This window comes from Indicator indicator, chromosome 3 (assembly GCF_027791375.1).
Source record: "Indicator indicator isolate 239-I01 chromosome 3, UM_Iind_1.1, whole genome shotgun sequence".
Lineage (NCBI taxonomy): Eukaryota > Metazoa > Chordata > Aves > Piciformes > Indicatoridae > Indicator > Indicator indicator.
The window spans coordinates 42,221,454-42,238,136 of record NC_072012.1 but is presented as its reverse complement, the minus strand read 5'-3'; the positions used below and the strand labels follow the sequence as shown (position 1 = coordinate 42,238,136).

The window sequence follows — 16,683 nt, the reverse complement described above, 5'->3', positions numbered from 1 at the left end:
TCTGTAGATTTATATGCAGCCTTTTAAGCTCCTGGTGTTTCATTTCAGTTGCATGTGGCTGCATGGACATAGCCTGCTGCAGAATTTGCTGTGACTGCCAGTTCTGTCTCATGAACCGAGGTGCTGGCACATGACTTGTTCCACATTTAGTTGAACAGGGCACAGTTTCTCTTGATCAAAAAATATTCAGTGAAACAGCCAGAAGACAGAGACAAAATCAGATTTCTTCCTTGCATTCTAAGCTACTTCAGCTGTGTTTTGGGTACTTCTTTTTCCCCCTAATATATTTCTGTTTTCTGTGAACACTTACCAGCTCCAGATCAGTGATCATGCTTTCTTTGTTGGGCAGAGCATGTATCTGTGAAATGCAAGAACACATACAATCCTGTAGCTGGGGTGTTGAGTTGGGTGGCTGAGTTCAAAAGAGGGGAGAGGACTTAGGGAAGTCTGTAGTTTGTTTTTAGAAGGGATCTGAATAAGTGACTTAATGGCCTCCCTATCCTCAATACTTAAGAGCAGTTTCTGCTCTTTGCTTGCTCACTGTGGATGATGCTGCATGGAGAGGGCATCAGAGCTACTGAGCGTGGAGGGCAGTGCACCGAGAGGGCTGTGATTCCCCAATTTCCTGTCCTACCCAAAAAACTTCTGTTCTTTAATCACTACTTCATTGGTAGCAAATTCATGATTGGTATGGTTCTGAAGCAACCTTGTCACCAGACAGTATTTGGTTAGTGTTGACATACTTGTTCCCTGCAAACATGAATCATCCATCTGCCTTTGGCAGGCTTGCCCTGTGGCTCTGCTATAATGTGTTTTGCCAGTGTGACTGAAATTAAAATGTCACTATTAAACATGGCAGAATCAGATGCTCTCTGGGCACTGCATCTCTTGGAGTTCTTTTTGCTTCCTATGTAGCTATTTCTGACAGTTTAATAGGACAGCCGTATTCTAGTATAAAATAATACATTCGTATTTCCACAATGCATGGGGAGATAAATGCTTTCAGAGCAGTATTTCATTGTGTACATGCATCTTTTATTTGGGGCAGAAGCAGTAATGCCCACGTAACACCACATTGCTGCTTAAGCCCATTAGGATGCCAAAATTAATTGTCCTGCAGGGCTATATACACTGGGTCTCTACAAGCAGTTGCTGGGCTGTTTGCAGCTGCCACGTGAGCCAGGCTCCCTCCCCTCGAGTAGTTATTGACTTTGGACTATTGAATTCAGGGCTCTGGAGGTTGCTCGGTAGGAAAAGCCTCCAGTCGGTGCTTGGCAGCTCTGTCACCACGAGGTCATGGAAAGGGCAGTTCAGTCTCCAAACCCAATTAGGGCCTGATTCAGCACCTCTTCAATCACAGGGGAAAATCCTGCTGAGCAGGGTGGCTCCTGGGCCAGGTTTTCACACACAGGCTCTCTAGTGAGACTACTAACAAATGTGTCCGGTTTTGTCACTTGGGCTGTTCAGAAATACCCTTTACTGTCATGAAACAGCTAAGCAGCTGGTGCAGAAAGGTAAAGAGCCTGGTAAGACGATAATGATCCCACCACAGCTGACAGACCAGTGACCTGTACATGTAGGTCTGTCTCCCTCCCATTACTCATATCTAGAGCTGTCTAATTCCTCGGATCAAATCATTTGACTCCTATCAGCAACTGTAACTTTCGAGTTGAATGAAGTCCAACTGCTGAAAACATCCATGAAAAACATAAAACTTAGGCTGTTTTATTAGCTATCAAAAACATTGTTTTAATTTCTTTCCCCCAAAGATTTAGGGGGTTGGGGTTGTTTTGGGGGTGTTTTTGTGTTTAGCTGTGCTTTTCATCCTAAGTGGCTACAACTTCTAGTAGAAATAAGTTGAGCCATGAAAGGTTGACCCACTCGCCTCTGAGTCACTTTTTATATGATGCAAGTCCCTTAGGGCTGAATTCATAAAATCATAGGATTGTCAGGGTTGGAAGGGACCTGAAGGATCATCTAGTTCCAACCCTCCTGCCATGGGCAGGGACACCACACACTAGATCAGGTTGCTCAGAGCCATATCCAGCCTGGCCTTAAAAACTTCCAGAGATGGGGCTTCCACCACCTCTTTGGGCAACCTGTTCCAGTGACTCACCACCCTCACAGTGAAGAACTTCTTCCTGACATCCAATCTCAATCTACCCATTTCTAGTTTTGCTCCATTCCCCTAGTCCTGTCACTACCTGACATCCTAAAACGTCCCTCCCCAGCTTTCTTGTAGGCCCCCTTCAGATACTGGAAGTCCACAATAAGGTCTCCTTGGAGCTTTCTCTTTTCCAGACTGAACAACCCCAACTCCCTCAGTCTGTCTCAATAGGAGAGGTGCTCCAGCCCTCTGATCATCCTACCCATGGCAATGAGAATGATAGCTAGCAATGTATATAGGAAGTATGTCAGCATGCACAAAGAAAAAGGTGAACCCCAGATTGGTCTGAATGGTCTTTAAAATACGGATTTCCTGTGAAATAGTTATTAAAGGGGAAGTAAAGGATAATTGGGAAATTAGCCTAACGTGTGAGAAGTTATCTCAACGTTTTTTTTTTTATTGGCTCTTTCAGATAAGCACAAGATCCTTTCTGAATCTCTTTAAAATTTGTGTGTAGAATTTGGTTAGCATCTGATCAGTTGCTTTCATCAGTGTAGTCTAGACTGTTGCCTAAGTATTTTGTACCAAATGCACAGTCCCCCTAAAATGGAGGCCTACTCAAGTGAGTCAAATTACATATGAGATAGTTATAAAAACTATCCGCTGTCTTTGAGTAAGTGGGGCTGGTTCAAAGCCCAACACCTTAGGAATTCCAAAAATAAAAACAAAGGTGTTACTGCAGAAAAGAGGTGCTGGAGTTCTTACTGTGTTTTTTAAAAGACTGGTCTCAGAAATCCAAAAGAAAAATTTTCAGCAAACACTCATTTTTAATTGGATTGGTATTTTTGAACTGGGGAGCCCAGACCTGGATGCAGTATTCCAGGTGGGGCCTCACTAGGGCAGCATAGAGAGGGAAGAGAACCTCCCTTCATCTGCTGCACACACTTTTCTTAATGCACCCCAGGATACCACTTACCTTCTGGGCCACAAAGGCATGTTGCTCTCCACCAGGACTCACAGGTCTTTCTCTATGGTGCTGCTCTTTAGTAGATCACTTCATAACTTGTGCTGGTGCAGTTTATTATTCCTTCCCAGGTGCAGAACCTCATTAGGTTCCTCTTTGCCCTGCTCTCCAGTCTGTTCAAGTCTCACTGAATGACTACAGCCTTCAGGTGTATCAGCCAAGCTTCCCAGTGCTGTCTTTAAGAGGTTAAGTTTTCAGTCTTCATGGGGCTACTGTATTTGGCTGCATTGCAGTATACCATCAGAATACCTGGCATAAAGGAATGTGAGAAAATTATCAAGAGAAGGAAGCTAGCACACAAACACTGGATGAAAAGACCACAGCAAGTGAACATGCAGAATCAAAGCAGAGGTTGCTTGGTTTATCTACACCAATTTCTATGCAAATTCAAGAAGAGATCTGGTACGCTGCCACTATCCAAACACTGAATTAATCCACTGATGGTTGAGAAACAACTCCGAAACAGGCATGAGAATCTTTGGGATGATAAATAGCTCATCCAGCTCCTCAAAAGCACCAAGTGTTACTGTACTTACAGAGCTGTGCAATTAATGGAAAGCTAAAATAATGCAGCTCTGTGAGTGAATCCGTGACTGCAGAATGCAGTAGGAATCTTCCCTCTTGTAAATTCTTCCCTCTCGTGACTGTGTTTCAGCCACTGACATTACAGCAGGGAAGAATTGGACCATAGTTTGTGTGCAGCATAGCAGATTGTTAAGAGGCAACAGGCAGGTGTTTGAGAGAATTTCCTCTCTGCTGTCTGCAGAAGTGTAACATGGAATGTCCTGGCTGATCTATTCCATTACCTGTCATCTTTCAGCAGGTAACTAGTTAAATTTGTGTTGAACAGGGTTTAGTTTGCCATTTCTGTTTGCTGTTGGAGTAGAAACGTTCTGACATGACGTATGACCAATCAATAATTGGAAAGTGCTTGCATGAGTCATTTGAAGTCAGTAGTTTAGACAGTGTCAGCCACAACTGGGATTAAAACCTGCAGAGTTGTTCTACAGTCAGTGATTCTGCAGCATCTCCTCTGGGTGTCTGCATTTCACTTAATAAGTATACCCTGTAGACATCAACTGAAATAACTCTTGCCTTTGTTGCTTGGATGTTTTTGTGAGCTCTGAAATTAACTTGGCATATACAAATATATTTTTTTTATCCAGCCTAAAGGATGCAGGGCAGGAATTATTATCCTGTTCTGCTGACAACTTCAGTAGAAAAAAATGGCTTTATTTTACTGTGCATAAGAGTACCCTGTGGTTTTCTCAGATTTTTTTATTCTTCTTTTGTGCGTGTGTGTGTGTGTGTGTGTGTTATAGGGTTGGGTTTTTTTCTGTACTGATGATGTTTTATTACTGTTACAGGGCTATAATAATCCGAAACGGTGAAGTCATTCCAATGTCTTCAGAATTCACTCCAGAGACTGAACGCCAGCGACTTCAGTATCTGGTAAGAGATCTGAGGAAAAATCAGGTGCTGCTGCTGAGAAGCATTGCCTGGTAATATCTAAGGTTCAGACACATGCCACCAAGTTACTGTGGCTCAGTGAAGGGCCATGTATGTCTTAGAGACATCAGCAAATGTGGAGAAAAGCCTGGTAGTGCAAATCCCAATGAAAGGACTCCTGCCTCTTCTGTGAAGGTCACTGATTAGATGGTTGTGCTTGTGTACATTTTTCAGCTGTAGAGCTTCAGCAGCTCATTGGTGTTGAAAACCGAGAGCTCAGACAGAGAGCTAACAAGCCACAGAGGTATTTCAGTCTATCCCTGTGCATACTGTATGACAGCATAAAATACCACAGACTGCTTTCTCTGCACGTGAACAATATTGCAGTGCTTTATTTATTTGTCTAATAGAATCATAGAATCACAGAATCGTCAGGGTTGGAAGGGATCTCAAGGATCATCTAGTTCCAATCCCCCTGCTGTGGACAGGGACACCTCCCACGAGATCAGGTTGCTCAGAGCCACATCCAGCCTGGCCTTAAAAACATCCAGGGATGGGGCTTCTACCACCTTCCTGGGCAACCTGTTCCAGCGTCTCATCACCCTCATGGTGAAGAACTTCTTCCTGACATCCAATCTCAATCTACCCATTTCTAGTTTTGCTCCATTCCCCCTAGTCCTGTCACTACCTGACATCCTAAAACGTCCCTCACCAGCTTTCTTGTAGGCCCCCTTCAGATACTGGAAGGCCACAATAAGGTCTTCTTGGAGCCTTCTTTTCTCCAGACTGAACAGCCCCAACTCTCTCAGTCTGTCTCCATAGGAGAGGTGCTTCAGCCCTCCGATCATCCTTGTGGTCCTTCTTTAGAGGGAAGTCAGGGGGATCTTGGTTGGCATTAGTAGCTGCAGGACAGGAAAGTCTAGTTTTATTTAGTGTAGCAGAACCCATAAAGCTTGGACAAGGTGACTAGCTGAGGACGTGGGATGCTTTTATACACCAAGTTGCACTGGCTGATGGACTGCCCAAGCAACATAAAGCAATATACGTGGTGTTATTTTTCATGCAAACAGTCCTATTACTTTTTAAGTTTTTCACTCATTGTTAGATTGGTAGGTTGGAGTTGTTAAAATGTGGCTTGGAGATTTCTTTTGTGCTTCTAATCCTCTGCTTCTTCCTCTTAGAAATTTAAACTTAAGCCAAGACAGGCTCACTGTCAGCTTTGCTGATGTGAGGTGAACAGACCAAGGCTAGTGGTGTTCCCTAGTCTTAAGGTGTCTCTTATCTGCAGCCTGGCTCAAGCCCTGTAGTTTGAAACTGGGCAAAATGCCAGTTGTTGAAGGCAGGGTGGAAGGTTCTAAAGAAAAATTATGAATGTGTCCACAACTGTCACATTTGATTTTCAGTTAGGTTCTCTGGATTGAAGCTGAAAATTTCAGAGGAAATACTGCTTTGGGAGTATTCATATTCAAAGAACCAAATGGAAAATAAGCCTAATAAATATTTACACTTCAGTTACATTTAAAATAATTTGCTTGCCTTTAAAATAGAAGGTATCTTCAGCATCTAGGGAGTCTGCTCCTTCTGTAGGAAATATGAGATAAAACATTGCCTACAAGGGATTTTTTTTCTCTTTTGATGTCCTTTCTGGCTGATCTGAAAAGCATTTCTGCCACTTCCTTTGGAAAATGCCTTTACCTTTGTTTGTTTATTTTAATTCTATATATAACAAATGTGCCAGGGCTATGAGTATCATGTTCAAAGAAAGTAACATGCGAGACTGCAAGAGCGTGAAACAAAGTTAGAGATAATTTCAAACACAACATTCCATAAGTAACATTTTTACTCTAGTGTTAAAAGCAACAACAACGGCAAAAGACAACTCTAAATTTCTTACAAGGTTGACATAAGCTCCAAATGCACACTTGTGGCCAAGAGGGCCAGTGCTGTCCTGGGGTGCATCAAGAAAAGTGTGTCCAGGAGGTCTAGGGAAGTTCTTCTCCCCCTCTACTCTGCCCTGCTGAGACCACACCTGGAGTACTGTGTCCAGTTTTGGGCTCCCCAGTTCAAAAGAGACAGAGACCTGCTGGAGAGAATCCAACAGAGAGCCACAAGGATGATGAGGGGACTTGAGCATCTCCCCTGTGAAGAGAGACTGAGAGCCCTGGGGCTGTTTAGTCTTGGGAAGAGAAGACTGAGAGGGGATCAAATCAATGTCTATAAATATCTGAGGGGTGGGTGTCAAGTGTCAATCTCTTTTTGGTGGTTCACAGTAATAAGAGAAGGAACAATGGATACAAAGTTGAACATAGAAGGTTTCACCTCAACATGAGGAGAAACTTCTTTACAGTGAGGGTGATGGAGCACTGGAACAGGCTCCCCAGTGGGGTTGTGGTCTCCTTCTCTGGAGACTTTCCAAACCCACCTGGATGCATTCCTGTGTGCACTACTCTGTGATGCTGCTTTGGCAGGGGCGTTGGACTCTAGAGGCCCCTTCCAACCTCTAACATTCTGTGATTCTGTGATGTTGCATCTGTCTTGCTAATTAGATCCCAAATAATTCTCCTTACTCACCTTGGATGTCCCCAGGTTCTGCTATCAGTCTATTGTACCATCATTGTCTGTTCTGCTGTTCTTACCTGAAAGTGACCTTGGAATTATTTTCTTATTTGTAATTAAAGCTGAGTTTCTTTGTTTCAAAGATGTTGCACTGCTCTTCATGCAAAATAGAAAGAAAATCAATTAATCATTTTATCATTAGTATTTTACTTGGTAAATACAGAGATGCTGTTCGCTGTGGGGATGTTACTGCACAGGCAAATGGAGGGTATGGATTTACAGCCTGCAGGCTGCTACTGATTGTTGATACTCTGAGCAGCAGACACACTTAGCACAGCAGGTGAAGAGGTTTTCCTCTGCCTTTAGTGCCTATCGATTGCTTTGGCCACACAGGATGTTTGTTTAGGTCCTCTTTTTTCAGACATAATTTCCATTTGTGTAGAAATCTGCAGGATAATGAACTGTTCAGCTCTTGCAAGTATCTCTATACAAAGTCATCTACAGGTCTGAGGATGATACTAAGCTGGTTGATGCACTGGAGGGAAGGGATGTCATCCAGAGGGATCTGGACAGGCTTGAGAGGTGGGCCCAAGACAACCTCGTAAATTTCAACAAGGCCATGCACAAGGTCCTACACCTGTATTGGGGCAATCCCAAGCACACATATGGGCTGGGCAAGGGGTGGCTTGAGAGCAGTCTCGAGGAGAAGGACTTGGGGGTGTCAGCTGGCAAAAAACTCAACATGAGCCAGCAATATGTTCTTGCTGCCCAGAAGGCCAACCATATCCTGGGCTGCACTGAAAAAAGTGTGACCAGCAGGATGAGGGAGGTGATTCTCTGCTCTCTCCCTCTACTCTGCTCTCATGAGACCCCAGCTGGAGTACTGCATCCAGTTCTGGTGACCCTCAGCACAAGAAGGACATCAGTCTGCTCAAGAAGGTTCAGAGAAGGGCCACGAAGATGATCAGAGGGTTGGAGCACCTTCCCTGTGGGGACAGGCTGTGAGAGTTGGGGCTGTTCAGCCTGGAGAAAAGAAGGCACTGGGGAGGGACTTTTTGCAAGTGGTAGGATGAGGGGGAATGGCTTTAAGCTGTTGATTTAGACCAGATATTAGGAAAAAGTTCTTTACAGTGAGCATGGAGAATCACTGGAAGAGGTGGCCCAGGGAGGTTATGGATGTGCCCTCCTGCAAGTGTTCAAGGCCAGGTTGGATGGGGCCTTGAGCAGCCTGGTCTAGTGTGAGGTGTCCCTGCCTATGGCAGGGGAGTTGGAACTGGATGACTTTTAAGGTCCCTTCCAACCCAAACCAGTCTATGAATCTGTGAATCCTCCGGCCTAGTCTTAGGCAAAACTCGGCTTCAGCTAGTACATGTTGAGCAGCATAGAGGAGACGAAACAAATGTGTTGCCTATTCAGCTCACATTTTAATGCAGATTTATTGCCATGTATCTAAGGATTGTACCTAAGGCATTGGTATTTTGGCATGGACCTCAATAGAACAAGTTAATTACCCAGTCATTCTAACTTACAAGAAGATCTATTCATGGTCAGCTGTCCATCTCTACTGCACCTTCTTTTTTTACAGTGAGAGGACAGCCTCTGCTGCAGGTTTGGGGCAGACTGTATGGTGGAGGCAGACATCTGAGTCAGGGGACTTGTGAGAGTATTGCAGAAGGCAATCAATCCTTCACTTGGAGAGCACTTCTTAAGTTGTAAGGTGTGAAAGCCTTGCAACCAATATTCCCTTGGTCCTTCAGCTTCTGTAGCAGTTCAGTGCAAGATAATATTTCTTTTCCATGGATCGGTGTGCATGAGTGGGATTTGGCTCCTAGTTCCCTCTTTCCTTCTACCACCACCTCCTGTACTTCTAATCTCTGTCTGGTTTGAACATCTCCATAAAACAATGGTTAAGTAATTTGCAAAATCTCTGGATGCATCATGGGTGGTAGTCCCATGTAGCAGAGTACGGTATTGGGGAAAATGGTGCAGTATGATAAGAGGATAAAGTTGTAGGATATATTTGACAATGGAGAAAAGAGCAATCCTGTGTTCTCTGCAACCTACTTAACAGACACACTAGTATGTAAGTCTGGGTTTATCTTAATGTCATGTTTGCTTTGCTGATCACCAGGAAACACAGCAGGAAGTAAATAGCCTTTTGCAAGAAACGTGACTGATATTTCCTCAAGTACACTCCATTTTAAACAGCTAATGTTGAATGGAATGCATCCAGCCACAGAACACACCATAAAATGGCAGAGTACCAAAAACACATGCTGCAGACTATACCAGATTCATGCCAAAAAAAAAAAAAAAAAAGGTAACGGCTTCTGAAAGAAAAATGATGGAAAATATTTCATAACACAGGATAACAATGTTATCTGAACACACCTTGTAAGGGTACAGAAAGTGCTTGGTAGTCACTCTTATTAAATTTCAAGTTCTCTGAATGGTGTTTTTGGTCTGAGATTCTTGCAAATCAAGACTAAATGGAAAATACAGCATCACGTTACAGATTAAATTCTGGTATTCACTTCCCTGATTTTTGTTTCTCATTCGATCACTTGAGGACATTTAATGGTGTCTGCTTGTATATCTGATTGAAACATCTGTAGATTTTTAAAGCATTGCTTTTTGTTTATTTTCTGATTCTGCTGCCCAGTGCAGTTTGGGGCAGAGAGGGAGGAGAGCCCTGGCCTTGTAGTAAGTGGAGAACAGTTCTTAACAAACCCAACTGGAAGCTGCAGCTGAGTTTAATAGCAGAACATTCTTCTCTCTGTAGAATTACTAGTGAAGCATACAAAATAAATGCTAAAAAGGGTAAGAAATATAGAAAATCTTTAAAACAAAACAAACAAGCAACAACAACAAAAAAAATCCCTATTTCTTCACATGAGAATTTAGCTCACAGGCACCAGAAGCTTCCAAATTGCTCTTTTCCCTCTGTTCCACTGATGCCAAAAATATTAGAATCAAGTTAAGATCCCTGGATTGTAAATCAAGCATTGAGGCTTGGCTGCGGAAGAGAAATCTTATTTGAACATTAGCAGTCCGCTGGTAACTCTGCCAGCTTTATTAATCTTATTTCACTTGTGACCTCAGACTTTCCATCTGAGTAAATCTTTATGAAATGCAGTCCCTCCCAATTGCTTTACCTTTTCAATAAAGGAAATGTTTGTTTTCATGGGGAAAATGCTAAAAGCCTGTAACATTCTTTTATTCTGGATCTGTGCTCCAACCTAAAAAATTCATAATCTATAGGTAAAATAATTTCATTTTTATGTCAGATATGAGGGTGGTTTTGCTTGTTTTTTCTTGCTTTATAGGCAGGAAATAGTAGTTGTTAGCTAGTAATTTGCAATTATTTAATGATAAGCTGTGCATTTCTAAAAGTGAACTGAATTACACTTTGGAAGCAGTGTGACTTCATTGTTTACAATATCATAGACTAGGAAGAATTTAAAGAATACCGAAAAACAGTCCAGCTCCCTGCTGTCAGTGCACAGCAATACGTTAAATAAACCATTGGGGATGTTCCATCTTTTTTTGCAACTGGAATGAAAATAAATAAAGAAGTGTATATGCTCTTCTAAACGGAGCATGTAGAGTTATGGAAGTATGAAAAGCCTCATCTGGACCAATACTACTAGATCTCTTAAAAGTCACTAGTGCTTCTTAACCATTTCTGTAATAAGGAAGATTGATCCAATTAGAAGGTCCTTGAAAACAATATTTGGGTGGAGGAGGGGTCCTTGGATGACTGGAGACTTGAAGGAAAAAAATGTAATTCCTTTAACTGTACAGAGAGAGAGTTTGATGGAGCTCGTGTTCCAGGAAGGGGTCACTATGTCAAGATCACCCTTGTGTGGTTGAGACCTGCCTCTTGAGAGCAGAATCCAATCTTGTTGGCTACACACAGCAATTTCCCTCAGCCTCATGTCAGCTGAGCTCAAGGTGTTTTCCAGCAGGATTTCCGGTGATGAGAATGGGGAGAAGCTGATGGAAGGTTAGCACTGCGGTGTGCTGAGCCTGATCCGACTCCTATTAAACTGAGTGGGAGCAGGCTCAGCCCTTAAATGCAGGAAATATTTTCTTGTGAACTACCTGCATGATAGCTGCCAGGTAGATCAATAAGGGCTTCCACTGCTTCCTGCCGCTCACCTTTGATGATCACTAGATTCATGACAAACCCACAAACTAAAGCCAGCTCATTTGGTCTGCCCTGATGGCAGCTGCTGCTGGAGATAAGACAGACTTTATTGCCTTAACTGGCTGGATAAGGAAAAAGACTCATCTGCAGAAAGATTAAGAAATGCAACTTTTTTTGTTGTTGTTGTTCAATTGCCTAGCCAATTTGACTACGTCTTCAGAAGGGCTTGCTCATAATGTGGCTTTGGAAGGGAGGGAGGAAGGCTTTTTTACCTAAATATTGAAGAAAAATGAGTGAGGTTTATTTCAGAAAGAAGAAATAGAGTGTGTTTAGGATTAGCCTATCATGCCAGGTGATCTGTGTATAAATCCAAACAAAAGATTTGCACAGTGGACAAAAAAAGCCTTGCGATGCTGTCAAGCACAGTGAGCTCTGAAGAATGTGAGGCTCTGGCAAAGAGACCTCCCAGCATCTGCAGAACAGCACATCAGTACAGGCAGTAAGCAACATTCAAACATTAACACTCTCAAAACCATTAGTTGCAGTTGTGACACAAAACTGCTGCTGCTTTTCTTAGCCTATTCTGCTTCAAGGAAGTATTTTTTAGAAAATAAGAAAAGCTCATGGTTATTTGCAGTGTCAGGTGTGATGGGATGTCCAACACACTGGGTAGGTAAATGGGAACATTTGTCTCGAGACAGTGACAAATTGTGATAGTACTATTAGGTTGTGAGCATTGTTGGCATAGCTGAACTGAGAGGGAAGAGCTCAAGCTTCACTCTATGTGCACCCCTCCAATTCTCTTCTTGCTCCATGGCTTTGTTCGTTGATGGTTTCTTTCTCTCAGGTCACTGACTTACAAAAGGAGGTGTGTTCTGTTTTATGAAACGCTGCAGACTCCTTCAGGGTCACTGATGAGATGTAGGTTAGGGATCCCAGATGTTGAAGAGGAGGGAGAAGTGGTGAAGGATTTCGAGGGCAAGAGGGTTTCTCTCTGTAAGGCTGCTGCAGGACACCAGACAATGTTAGAACTGGTGTAACGTGTACATTGTTTGCTGAAACAGAGCTCATGACCTTCCTCGTTTTAAACAGAGGGGAAAAAATGTGTGTGGGAAGGGAGCAGGAAGGGATGGCAGTGCTATCTCATTAAAAATAGATGACGGCTTGTTTTGTGAAATATCTGTGGCTTGGTTTCTGCCCACAGGCTTACATGCAGCCCCACTTGCTGGGAAATGAGTTCACACATTTAGAGTTTCCACGGAGGGTGCAGCGCAAAGAAGTTGGAAAGAGGATGCTCTACCGTGATTTCAACATGACTGGCTGGTAAGAATGTGTCCTTTTCAGCATGGGGGTCAGCCTTCTCCCCAACCAATGGATTCTTTGTACATGTCTTTGATTAGTGTGAACTACATCAAACATGGAGGTGTATGCCTGCATACTCAAGGGAAAAGTATTTCCTTCTTTCAGATCTATTTTTCTTTTAGAAGTTAATGTTTTAAGTAAGTTGACTTCCCTCCAGAGCCAAGACCTTGTTTCATTTTGACATGTGAACAGTCAAAGTGGAGCAGACACATAAAGGGGAAGATGTTCCCGGGGATCTTCCTTAAAGCTAAACAACTTTCCTATCTTGGAGGCATCTTTTTATAGAATCTAGATCAGTGGGCCATCATGCCTCCGCATGCTGAGAAACACTTGCACAAGGGAAGAGCTTCCCATATTCCAGTGCAGCTGACCCTGCTGGCTAACCCTTGAGGATTTGTTTTAGAGACAGGCCTATCTAAATAAAAGTCATAGCCAGCCTAAAATGAAAAGGCTTGAGTGAGCAGCATTGACTTAATGAAGTGAAGACAGAAAGAGTGATGAGGGTTTTGTCTCTTACAAAATACCTTTGTTGTTTTGTGTTGGTTAAAGAGGCTCCTACTCACTTACAGAAGCCCTAATCCTTGCTGTTGTGGGCTCTGTGTGACCTGTAAAGGCAGAGGTCCTATACATGCAATTGTTCTTCACTTCCCTGCTGTTTCTGTTCTAACATCCTTAACAAATGCCTTTTCAGGAAAGAATGGAGGGGGTTCAAAATCCTTAATTCTTGTAGGTTTGGAGACTTTGAGGCTTCCACACAGCCACAGTTCCACATGATTCTGATTTATCCCATACTTTATAGACCTTAAATGTAACCATGTTTTAATAGCAGAATAATTACCTAAGTTTGGAGTATTTGTGCAGAACATGTTAATCTATGAGTGTCTATCATTGTCCATCATCTTGAACAGCTGCTAGTAGAATATGCAGTCTTACCCTGAGAATTGTGACTTCATATTTAAAAAGGCTACAAAGTCATGAGCAAAAGAATGGGAACAGAATGAGAACATTGTATCAACTGAAGACTTAACAGCAAAACGTTTGGAAGATTGTGAGACATTCTCCCAGTTTCTGCAAAGGGAATTTTCTTATTAAACTCCCAGTTGTCTCTGAAGGCACTAACTCTTTTTCAAGAGGTGAGATCATAGAATCATAGAATGGTCTGGGTTGGAAGGGACTGAAAAAGGTCATCTAGTCCAAACCCCTCTGCAGTCAGCAGGGACATCCTCAACTAGATCAGGCTGCCCAGAGCCCTGTTGAGCCTCACTTTGAATATCTCCAGGGATGGGGCCCCAACCACCTCTCTGGGTAACCTGTTCCAGTGTTCCACCACCCTCATGGTAAGGAACTTCTATGTAACATCCAACCTAATTCTGCTCTTCTCTAGTTTGAATCCATTGCCCCTTGTCCTATCTGCAGGCCTTTGTAAACAGTCTCTTTCCATCCTTCTTGTAGGCCCCCTTCAGGTACTGGAAGGCTGCTATTATGTCTCCCCAGAGCCTCCTCTTCTCTAGGCTGAGCAACCCCAGCTCCCTCAACCTGTCTTTATAGCAGGGGTGCTCCAACCTCCTGATTATTTTTGTGGCCCTCTGGACCCACTCCATCAAGTCCATGTCCTTCCTGTATTGAGGGCTCCAGACCTGGATGCAGTACTCTAGGTGAGGTCTCATCAGAGCAAAGTGGCAGAATCACCTCAACTGATCTGCTGGCCACACTGCTTTTGATGCAGCCCAGGATGTGATTGGGGGGCAGGGGGAGTTAAAATAACAAAAAAAGGGCACTTTTAATTTGGAGGAGAACTGCAGAAATATCATGGGCCAAGAACTTCCTGAGAGGAGAATAAGAGCAGAACTCTTTCATTGTGTTTGGAAGGCGAAGAGGGTTTCTCCACATTTTTGGGAGTTTTGTATTTCAAATTAAATTAAAATGGTTGAAGTTGAGGTGTTGGCAGGTGACACTGCAGCTCTTTTCCTAGTAAACAAGATAGCCATGAGGAAGTGCAAAGTATTAAGTGATTTGCATGAATGGGCATCAGAGTGATCAAATTTGGTGTTAGTAGATACCAAGTAAAGCATGAGCAGAGATAAATAGCTATTTGTGCACACTAGAGGTTCCAAGTGACCTTGAGAGCCATGTCAGAAAGCTCAGTGAATATTCTGCTTGCTGTTATTTTTCCAATCAAAATCACCAGTGGAATGTTGGGATACATACAAAGTAGGAATGGTTAGAAGTAAAATGAAGAGATCATTCCGTGTGTCCATTTGTACCTCATTTGTGAATCTGTGCATAGTGCATTACCTTTTTCAAAACAGTTATTGCATAGCTAATACTGTTTGGCATTAGAAGAAAAATGAGAAGGAATGGCAAATTTTAAATTGAGAATAATGAGTAGGGTAGAACTTATTTGGGTAAGTAAATGCATGGCAGATTGGATTCAATGGGTTGTTTTTCAGTAGTGGTGTTTGAATTCTGTTAACTTTAGCCTATGGCAGGGGAGAGAAAAGAGCTGACTTTCCTGCTGGTCTTTCTGAATTTCCTGACGTAGAGGACATTTGTTGATCCAGTTACAGATTCTAATGTGGTCAGTGCAAAACCTGCCACCAATTTAGCACAAATATGTTGAGCTGTAAGCAGTTGTTCCAGAATAAATATTTAAACTGTGACTTGAAAATTCAAGTCTGAATTCACCTCAGTAGTGTCCCAGAAAAAGGTGTCCTGTGCCAAACAAAAGCCTGTGGAGACTGTGATGAGGCTACCTCTCCCTGCTGTTCCTTTTGACTGGCTGCAATGGAAAATGTGGGTTACGTTTTTGTTTTAAATAAATGAATCAGAATCTTTTAGCTGCTCCGTATCCTACAACTGTTGCATCAGTTACCTCTTTGTTTGCCTCAGGACAATAAAATGGTGAGGGAATTGCTCTATTGCCATACATTTATCAAAATCAGAGCCCTTCCAAATAAGGATCCATTTCTTTTTGCAGGGTGTTTGCCTAGGGGAGTCTTGTTTTCTACTGAGCTGTGTGCAGTGATCTCCTAAGCCAAGGAGAAGCAATCTGTTTCAATTTATCCAAAAGTCTAGGTCGGTTTTAATGGTTGAGATTGTGGCACGACATTAGATTTCCAGTTTGGTCGGCCCTCAGAGGTGATGGTTTGAGGTGGCTGGTGTTTCACACAGTGGTCATTTTCCACTTCAAGGGTTTTGCTTCTTTTTTTTTCCTTTTCTAATTCCTATATTTAAGTGATGCATCAGGACACTGTGGCCAAGGACATGTCTGTTCTGCATTTATTTCTAAGGATGATATCTGTAATGGAGAATAAATTAGCATATCTATTCCTTTTCTAGAAAACCTCAGATGGAGCTTTGACCATCCAGAGCTTGATATGCTAAAACACTGTCAAACTTTTATCACTTACAATACAGAAGATCAGTTGTCTGAATAATTTTTGGTCAGTGAGTTCACTCTGTGTGAATGTGTGTTGACATTTGCACATACATGTATAGAGGTACAGGTGAAGAAACAGCCATTCTTACACTCAGTTACTGAATCTTTATTGGAAGGGTACAAAACTCTCTGCTCTGATGTTTCTTCAGGAAAATGAGCTATTTTGTTTTAACATTCGGAATGCTTTCTGTGTTTTCTGTTAGAAGCTGTATTTTTTTTTTTTTACTCGTGTGCTATGGGGCTTTTCAGATCCTCAACAATGGCTTGGCTTGCCCAGCTTGTTTGGATTACAAAAGATTATTGTCTTTGGGTCTGTCATAATGCATTTGGCCTTTTTGTTTGTTTGTTTGTTCTTGGTTTTGCTTCTTATTTATTTCTTTCCATGTGAAGTTTCCACACTGGCTTTGTCTCAAAATCCCACAGTGGTAGCAGAGCTGCCAAGTTTCCCCACAGCATTAGGACAACCACTGATCCAGCAACATATAATGCATCACTAGTCCAGGCTGCCTGTAACTGCTTTGAGACCAGCCTTTCCCTTTGAGACCAGCCTTTCCCTTGTCCCTCTGTCTCTCTCACCCATTCTCCTTTCTCTGCAG

At 42.6% G+C, this 16,683-nt stretch overlaps 1 protein-coding gene across 1 annotated transcript in view; it reads left to right on the top strand.

Annotated features, from left to right (window-relative positions):
- Positions 1–16,683, top strand: part of PPM1H (protein phosphatase, Mg2+/Mn2+ dependent 1H) — a 139,047-nt gene that overhangs the window by 93,390 nt on the left and 28,974 nt on the right. Inside the window, exons 5-6 of the mRNA XM_054399608.1 lie at positions 4,499–4,583; positions 12,491–12,609. Of these exons, the coding sequence (XP_054255583.1) occupies positions 4,499–4,583; positions 12,491–12,609 (204 nt within the window). The remainder of the gene's footprint in view (positions 1–4,498; positions 4,584–12,490; positions 12,610–16,683) is intronic.